This window comes from Solanum stenotomum, chromosome 1, assembly GCF_019186545.1.
Source record: "Solanum stenotomum isolate F172 chromosome 1, ASM1918654v1, whole genome shotgun sequence".
In the NCBI taxonomy this organism is placed as follows: Eukaryota; Viridiplantae; Streptophyta; class Magnoliopsida; order Solanales; family Solanaceae; genus Solanum; species Solanum stenotomum.
In genome coordinates this window covers 69,804,302-69,814,108 of record NC_064282.1, presented here as the reverse complement: position 1 = coordinate 69,814,108, position 9,807 = coordinate 69,804,302, and the positions used below count along the sequence as shown (strand labels likewise).

The following is a 9,807-nucleotide window of genomic DNA, read 5'->3' as shown; positions in this document are numbered from 1 at the left end:
AAACCAAAAACATATATACAAATAAAGATCCCTCCCAGAACCTGGAAGTCACTGGTACAGAGCTACTAACAAAATGAGTACAAGTCCCAAAAGTGGACAACAGAGACTGGACTGTCTCGAAAGGTAAAAGACAAGTCTATATATACAGATGGAGACTGAAATAGTACAAAACGTCGTGTGCTCACTCCCGTCTCCGGATCAGTCTGCTCCAAGCTCGATCAACGCTGGCTACTAGTGCCCGGACCTGCATCACGAAATAGATGCAGAGCGTAGCATGAGTACCAAAACAACAGGTACCCAGTAGGCATCATAGGCCGACTGAACTTGAAAAGTAAAGGCAATATGAAAAGAAGGAATACGCAAACCGAAGTCAAGAACGAAAATCTAACTAACAATGAAATGCACACGAGTGTACAAAGAACTAACTAAAGTAATCTATAAGCTAACTACACCTAACTGGACCCCCATAAGCCCAGAAGGTACACTCGTGCGCAAGTTAAATAAAAACCCGAACGGACCCCCATAAGCCCGACGAGTACACAGAATAACTATAACTAAAGAGAATTGCATAAAAGAACCCAAGAACGAAGAACATCGAACCAGAACCTCAACCCTAATTAGTAGAATCTGACAACACTGAGGCCGGGCCTCGAACCGGATGCTCAGCAGAAGTACCCAAGTAACCAATCACAAGTATCAAGTATAAGAGGCCGGACCTTAAACCGGATGCTCTATATAAGTATCTGGGCGATAGAGGCCGGACCTCAAACCGGATGCTCTATATAAGTATATGGGCAATAGAGGCCGGACCTCAAACCGGATGCTCTATAAATGTGCCAATGTAGCTGCCGAAAGAGTCCCAATTGATCCATACTCATAAATATCTGTGGAACGCCGTCCACACATAGCCAATCAATGAAAGTCCTTGGAACCAAATCGAAAATCAAATTAAAATCGCGAAGTAGAACTAGTGTCGCCGATGTAACTCGTGAAGCCGTAACATCGAGGAAAAATAAGAATAACTATAGTCGGAGAAAGAGTATCGCTTAACTAAGGCCCAAACTATCAGACTCAAGTCTGCTACACCAGTCTACAAGGATCTAAGCCGACTGAGCGACGTCGGGGCAAAACTAAGGCCTATTGAATCTGAATAATGTATTTCTAAGGCAAGCCCTAGTCAAACCTAAACTAAGGCCCAACATGCTTCAAATAAACAATAATTAAGCATGCAAGCACTCCACATAGCGAGGAGGGTCCGTTAATAACACAAGGCATGCTCACAGTTACCCGATAATTCCCGAAATAGGCCGAAAACATGATTTCTTAGCAGCTATGCAAGATTCAATAACTACCCAGCCCAAATCCCAACTAATCAACATGCATTCACATTCTCGAGCTCAATCTAAGAGAGGAAAACCGTAGCCTACCTTAAAGCCGATCACACGCGCTCCAAAATCACTTCTCCGGAGATTTTCCTTTCCGAATGGTCTCGAAACGCTTCCCCGCTATCAAAAATAGTATCACAACGTTAATACGGTCGTTTAGACACCAAAATCACAACAAACAGAGACGGGTCAATTTCGGAGTCAAAACGGGAATCGTGGGACCCGTGCAGGGAATTCCGAAATTAACCCCAAAAGTGGGTCCTAACCAGTTCCCCCAGCTCATTTCCCATAATGGGACACAATTCGGGGCTCGGGAACAACACAATACCAACATACAACTAAAACCCAAATTTTCTCAAAAATCGAAATGGGACAGCAGTGTATTTACCAAAAACGAGCGATCTACAGTAAAATCTAACAACACCACAATGTTCTCCTCGAAAAACCACTCAAGATAGCCTCAAAAATCACCAAAATCGGATCTAAAATGGCTAAGAAAACAAGTCTCAAAATTTCCAAAATCAAGTCACAAAAAGAGGTCTGGCAGCAGGTATTTTTCGAAAATTACCTCAAACGGGGACTCCAAATCACTATCCGAGCTCACCAACACGTTGCCCTCGAAAAATCTCACAACTTAGCCTTTTGGATCACCCAAATCGGTTGAGAGATGAGAGAGAGATGAGAGTTTGAAGTTTGGGAAATGTGGCTGATTTTCTGCAATTTATTGCAGAAAATCTGCAACATTTCCAAAACTTTAAATTCCGACGGGGTGCTTCGATCTCGTTCGGAACCCCGTGCACGCAAACGAGATATGCAACCATACCAAATTCGATATTTCAGACTCAACGGCGCAGTCGAAATTTCCATCAGAGGTCATTTCGATAAAAAGTGGGTCCCACTTCCAAAAGCCCTTTTAAGTCAAAACCCACAAAAGGGCTCGGAAAGATATCGAAAACCTCCAGACACAAAAGAAAGGTCAATCTAGACCAAACTCGACATTCCGGAGCTAACCACGCTGACGGAATTCTCATCCGAGCGCGTTTACTCAAAATGTTGACCAAAGTCAACCTTAGGCTAAAATTCAAAGGCTAAAACGCCTAATCGCACCGACTCACACTGAAAACCTCGGGAGTCATGTCGACCATGCTACTAGCCTAAAATGACCCTTCCGGAGCTGATGAAATCGTCAGAATTGGATTCCGATGTCATCTTCTTGAACTTTTGATCGAAAATGATCGTTCAAGGTTCATAAGCTCCAAAACACAAAAACTCACACCAGGACCAAACGAACGACCAGGTGACCGAACTATCAGTCCCAGCAAGTCATAAATGACTTGGGGTCGTTATAGGAATGCTCTAAACGACGCACAGAAGGCAAGACACAGAAATGACCAAGAGGGTCATTACAGGGCCTAAAGCGAAATTTCAATTCGGGGCCTAAAATATAATCAAACTTCATAAACATATTTATTCAAATTTTATTTTCTTACACTATTTAGATGAAAATTATTAGTATTTTAATATATTTTTTTTTAGTTATTAGTTTTAGGTAAGATTTATCAACTCAACATTAAAAAACATCCTTTTAGTGAGACAATTATTATATGAATTGCTAACATAATTATACAAGTAATAAGTTGATAAATATTAAATAGAGATAAGATTTAGAACCATAGAATTTGACGCAAGAAGTTGATGACTTGGTATACCCCATTTTAATATGATTGTAGTAATGCTTGAAACTAAAATTTAAAACGAAATAAAAAAGAATTTGTAATTCACTTGTTCAACACTTTTCACTATTAATTCTTATTTTTAACAAAGTACAAAAGTTGTTAAAGTGGGTAAAATAATATATTTTTAAAAAATTATACTTTTTATCATAAATAATCAATTTTTTCTATAAAAAATTTAACACATAATTTATTCTTGATAAAAAATTGGGGCCCCCGAAATTTGGGGGCCTAAGGCAAAAGCCTTATTTCCCAAAGCATAGAGCCGGCCCTGTGTTAGAGCATTTCTTGGTTATTTAAGAAAAGTGCTACTTGACATTTCCAGTAGTTCAAACACATCAGAAACACAGAGAAGAAAAATTATTCACAGGAAAGTCCTTTGCCATGAAAAGCAGCCAGCACAAAAATAAAGAGAAGTAATCAAATCAAATGACAAGATATTCTACGCACAACAAACATAATGTTTAGGTGGGGATTGCCAATAGAACATAAAGAAATTCTTCAAATTCCTATCCCTACTTTGAATATGTTTTCCAAGTTGATGTTTTATCTCCGTCTTTCTGATACTCCCTCCGTTTCAAAAAGAGTGGTCTAGTTTGACTTGACACGGAGTTTAAGAAAATAAAAAAGTTTTTTGAATCTTGTGGTCCTAAATTAAAGTTATATCAAATATACAAAATTGTCCTTTAATCTTGTGGTCTTAAACATGCCACGTGGAAAGCTGAAAGTAAAATGTTACCAAAAAACAGAAAGAGGTCATTCTTTTTTAAACAAACTGAAAAGGAAAGGGGGTCATTCTTTTTTAAACGGAGGGAGTAGTATTTTCAGCTTCTCGGACCAAAAAATAAAAGAGAAGAAAAGAAGTAATTAAAAAGGGGCTCCTGTTTGCTTGAAATACCGTAATCAAGGTTTCACAATCTCCCTACTGAACTTCTCCAGCTGAGAAATTTCACCAGTCAGACCAGAAGCTTCAGCAACAATTACTCTGTTATGGCATTGAGAAAAAGCAAATGGTTCTCCAGGTACACCAAGCGTGTATTCATTAGAGATATGTGCATCAGATATGACAGTTCTTTATGTACGAAGCTTGTCGCTGGATCAATAAGAAAACAAACAAGTTATAAAGCAGAACACAAGAAACAGGACTACAGTTTTTAAGTTTTTGCAGTGGTTATGATTCAGTGAGCCTCCAAGTATATTAGCAAATAAAGCATGCAACAAGATTTCATGTTTGGGAAGGTTCTCTAGGCATAAGCTTGTTGCTGAATTAATAATATTACCAACAATTTATAAAGGGTGTTGTTGTTCATTACCAAAAGGAGAACAAAGCATGCAACACAGTATTCCATCGTGGAGAGGTAAATTTCAACTCTTCAGAAGGCAGTTCTGCCTTTTTATGTTTTCGGATCAGAGTTATGTTTACACACACATAAGATATATATATATATGTATACAAAAGGCAAATTGGTGTTTGCACCAAAATAAATACATGCATAGTGCACTCTTACATTTCTTTCTCCGGCTGTTTTCTGATGAATTCTGTTGTATGTGCAGTTACTTGTTGCAAAGGAGGAGTACTGGAACTTTTTTCTTGACCACACTTGCCTTTGTCAAGATCTCATACAAGTACCTTCATGCAAGAGGGATTATACAATGTAAAATTCAGTTGTCAGATATCCAATGCAAATTAACAACTGCCAATGTAAACTATAAGCAGTAAATGATCAGTACTCTGAAGCATGACGGCAGTTTGGTAAAAATTCCACGGAATCCACCACAAACACAACGCCAGCTGCTTGAGGCAAAATCTCATCTAGTTTCGGCCGAAGACGAGAGTGCCCTTGGACATTAACAACAAGAACAAGCTTCAATTTCCCTTTCTGCACTAAAAACCAAAACAAGTCATACGTAATGTGAAAACCCCATTCACATATAAAGGAATTGAGTAAATCAATAACCAAAAAAAAGATGATAGACCATCAGCAATTAATAAGACCCATTTTTCCCTTCTAAAGGTATAGATCACAAGGATGCATGTAAAATGGTAGCGCGGAAAAGGGGAAACAAGAGAAGACAATGTTCATTACCTTGTCTTCCTCAGAGTGTAGTATAAAACTGCCTACATATGGTTCCATTGACGTCACGGTACCCTGATGGGCTGAACCATCTCTAAGCTGGTATATGCCAGCACATAAAGATCAGAACAATAATACTCTGAAAAGATTATACAGGTCACATGTCAAAGAGTTACCTGGTAAGTGGTAAGAAAAGATATGTTTTGCCGCTTCCACTAAGCCCAGTGAGTACAATGGTGTTAGATGTTGTACGCTTGAACAAGCGAACTGCAGGCGAAGAGGTAAACAAAAGGAAATTCTTCAAATTTCAGCCTCCAAGAGAGTCAAAATAGATGAGCAAACAATCTAAAACTAATACATGAAGTCATTCACTGAGGATCATAATAGTGACAAAAGGGTGACATAGAAATTACAAAAATGTGTGGCATTAAAGAAGACAAAGAAAAACCTAACTGCAAGTCCCTCCTTGCCACCCCGCCCTGCACCCCGGATTAGCAACACATTCAAAAGATGAGTCTTGAAAATATGATAAAAAAGAGCCCAATAAGCCTTAAAAACATTTACATTCTTCCCTTTGAAACAGGTGTGCAAGGGGAAAAAAACATTTTTCTTTGTGTTTTCCAGTAAGTTGCAACTGTTGCACAAGTATACCACAACATTTCCTATTAAAGGAGTGCCAAATGCGGGATCCAGGATTTCATAGTTATGAGTTCTGGACCTTATAAAAACGTCTTTTAGTGCTAATAATTGGGTTCTAAATTTATTGTGGGTACATATTTAATGAATTTCTCAACACAATTACAATGTTTGTTTAGATCCTGTACTCTAGAAACATATTCATTGTGAATTATAGCTTATAGCCATTAAAGCTGCCATTGTTTGCCTTGGTAAACAGCAGTTCCCGGCTCAACTGAATGATACCGGCTAAAGGTAATTCAGTTCTTTAGTTTGCAGCAGATAGTTTTGGATGGCTCCTACTAGCTCTCACCCACCCACCCCCAAGAACCGGAGGTGCAAGTTCCCCTGCATATGGCTAAGTGTAGAAGGCCCTTACATTGTAGCCAAGCTCACCACTAGCCTATCCACTAGAGCCAAGCATGTAGGTTTCCTTGCATGTGGTTCGTCCATGATAGTTTCTCCGGATTTGTGTGAACTAACTGACCAATCACTAAGCGGGGATGATCCCTCCAAAATGAGCGAACCTTTTCGGAACTGGCTAAGAATGGAGCCACTATTCCAACTCAGTATATGTCATCCGACTAACACATTCGTAGACGAAAAAAATCCACTTATCAAGTGTAAGTTATTAGTCATTCTATAAATAAAATTAGAAAAGAAAAACTCTAGTTAACCTTGTTCTTATCAAATATACAAGAAGGCTCTTAATGTAAGAGCTTTAAAACTTCACGGAATATGATGTTTTTAAAAATAATTGAGTATTTTTCAATTATGATATAATCAGTAAAAATACTGTAATAATAGGCGTAATGATTCTCGACTTTGAACAAAAACAAAATCGCTACAAATATCATATATAATTATTCAATTCCTTTGCTTTAAATTTAAATACACCACTTAAACCCAAAGTAGAAAAACAACTTGAATTTGCTTATTCTCAAATACGAAACACTAAAATGTAAATGGAACATTAAACAGACGTGTGAAAAATACACCAGAATACTGAAAGAATCACCCAGAAGAAAAGTGGTCAGCAGTTTTTCTCTCCTGAAAATGCAAGTGAGCAAAGAGTTGTGCTTTCATTTCTTTGTTGAGATTGAAATCAAGTTAAAAGGTTAAGTATAATGCACGCAGACCCCTGTACATAGAAAGAAAGTTTCTTGCAGCATATACAGAAAAGTATCTGTTTTCAATCACTGGCAAACAACACACATAAATGCCCTAGAAATTATCAGCATAGCTCAAATTTGTTGCTGAAGAATGACACCCAAAAAAGGTTCCTGAACAATAACTGGAACTTCGATGAAAAGAAGAAGGATTCTAAGAAGAGAAATAGGAGAGCCCGGGATGCTGCCCAGCTAGCACTCATGTGGGTCCTTTGGAAGGAAAGAAACAGGAGGAGAACGTTTGACTGGATAGAGAATGATTATTAAATTTGAGGAATAGCCTCTCATTTCTAGCTTCTTTTTGGTGCACCCATGAGGCTTGAAGTTGTATAGAAGATTGTGTCGTCTATGGTCATAATGCGGCAGATTCTCTACTTTTTGGCATATTACTTGTATGTGGAGGTTTTTTCCATTACTAATAAAATTACATACCTTATAAAAAGGGAAAGAGGAAGAATGCTCTCCGGAAATGATGACTAAAAGTTCAATACTCAAAGGACTCAATAATTAGAGTTAATATCTTAGAAGGTCACTGAACTATGAGAAATTATCTTGTAAAGTCACTAAACTTTTTTTTGTATCACTAAAATCACTCAACTTAACACCTTTATCTTCTAAAATCACTCAACTACAATTTATCATTAAAACAAATTTGACATGGCAAAATAAATTAATTTTTATGTCATGTCATTGTGGACCCCACAAATAAATAAATTATAAAATTGATTTATTTTAATGTTATGTAATCATGGACCCCACAAATAAACAAAATTATAAAATTTATTCATTTTTATGTCTTCCCCTCTTAAATTCTGTTTTTGTTATCAAATCTGTAACTTTTTTTTTGGAACTATTACAGACAATCAAAATTTCTTTCTTATCAAAAAAAAGTTCTAATCAACATTGGAAATAAATGTTAAATTCAATGGCATTGACTATATTGCCTCCCGTGATTGAGCACCATTGTTAGCTTTAAAAAAAAAGAAGAACAATATATTGTGTCATAATAGGTGTCTCACATAACCACAAAAAATTACAAAAATAATTTCTACTGTGTGATACATGCTGAAATCTTGTTTATAATGAAGTGTTTTGGGTACATTTTGTGGTTTGGATCTTCATTTCAGTTTTTCTATATATGAATTCCATTCCTGTTATAAATAAGAGACTATAAGATCTGGATATATTCACTATAGACATTACAGCGCTTTTCTGTGGATGAGAACTTTTGGGAGAAATAGAGAAAGAAGTAGAAGAAGGAAGCGGGAGATTTGAGCAAGAGAAATGGGGTTTTAGTGTTTTAGAAGAAGACAACTTGTGGGTGGGTGGGTATATTAATAAATATATTTTATAATTTTATTTCTTTGTGGGGCCATAATTACATGGCATAAAATATATTTTATTTTGCCATGTCATATTTATTTTGGTGACAAATATAGTTTAATGATTTTAGAAGATAAAAGTATTAAGTTGAGTGATTTTAGTGATATAAAATAAAGTTTAGTGACTTTACAAGATAATTTCTCATAGTTCAGTGACCTTTTAAGATATTAACTCCAATAATTAGGTTCGATTCTATTTAAATAAAAAAGGAAGAAAAGAACTTCCGAGAACAAGTTACCGGAAATTCAATGTTCAAACAAATGACTCCATACTCAAGCTATGACACCATAAAGAAAAACTAAAAATAAAAATATGTTCTCGTGAATGGTGATCAAAAGTTCAATATTTAGAAGACCTTAGATTTATCATCAAGGGAGTAAGTGAATCTTTTACTTGAAAACTCTGTAAGAATGATTGGAAACACCGCAAAAAGAGTCAGCCCATCACAGTGATCACAAAAAGAGGTGCAGCTGGAGAAATTACGAAAAACATTAGAATGAACATTAGGAGAGTGGTGCCTCCACAATAGTCACAAGAAAGAGACATTAATTTATAATAGTCATTCTTTGCTTCATATTAAACTTATGAAAACAAGAAATCCAAGCCGAACAGGCAGCTCTTGCCCATAAGCAAAGCTACTGAATTCTATCAAAATTGTGGAGACGGCAATATCATAGAGAACAAGAGAAGAATTTTCCGGGAATGCTGAAAAATTGTCAGAAGAATGCTAAAGACAAGATGGTGTCATTAAAAAATCACCAAAAATACACCCTAGAATGACCCCAGAAAGAGACAAATAATGCACTGGTCAACAAAAAGAAAAAAAATTGAGCACAGACGGCATATGACCGCGCGCTAGTGAGTCACAAACTCTAATACTATGTAGGAAAAAAGGAGGGAAGAAAACAACAGCAACAACAACATACCAAGTGTTATCACAAGTGGGGTTTGGAAATGAAAAGAGAGACAAAAACGCTTACTGAATTGTGTTTATTAGAAAAATAAAAGAGGACTCTATTGGGTTTTAAAAGGTGTGAATGGAAAATGAAGAGTTGCGACTTTTATGAAGAGTTGTGACTTTGATGAAAAGTTGCGACTTTTATGAAGAGTTGCGACTTTTATGAAAAGTTGTGACTTTTATGAAAGGTGGTGACCTTTCCAAAAGATTGTGACTTTTCCAAAGGTTTGTGACCTTTCCGGTAAGGCACAATAAGAACCTTTTCACACTATCCTTTGTTTTCTATAAATTGAGGAATTTCCTCTCATTTTAAAAATAGAATTTTTCTGGACTTCTTCTACTACTAAATCTAGTATTCTAAGTGTACTTTACTGCCGTTGAGTGGCTCGCTGACACCAGCGTTTTAGATATCAATACACTGGTGATTGA

At 36.6% G+C, this 9,807-nt stretch overlaps 1 protein-coding gene and 1 long non-coding RNA gene across 2 annotated transcripts; both read right to left on the bottom strand.

Moving 5' to 3' along the window:
- LOC125869267 (uncharacterized) lies at positions 1-2,068 on the bottom strand. Its single transcript, XR_007446795.1, has 3 exons — positions 1,954-2,068; positions 1,428-1,505; positions 1-244 (listed from the first exon to the last, which is right to left on the bottom strand). It is a non-coding gene; the product is annotated as an uncharacterized LOC125869267 (long non-coding RNA).
- A 1,953-nt stretch (positions 2,069-4,021) lies between these two features.
- LOC125855976 (uncharacterized) lies at positions 4,022-9,264 on the bottom strand. Its single transcript, XM_049535605.1, has 6 exons — positions 9,256-9,264; positions 9,013-9,147; positions 5,206-5,292; positions 4,850-4,998; positions 4,677-4,748; positions 4,022-4,103 (listed from the first exon to the last, which is right to left on the bottom strand). Exons 1-6 carry the CDS (start codon positions 9,262-9,264, stop codon positions 4,022-4,024), a joined length of 534 nt encoding a protein of 177 aa, XP_049391562.1.
- Positions 9,265-9,807: the final 543 nt, after the last annotated feature.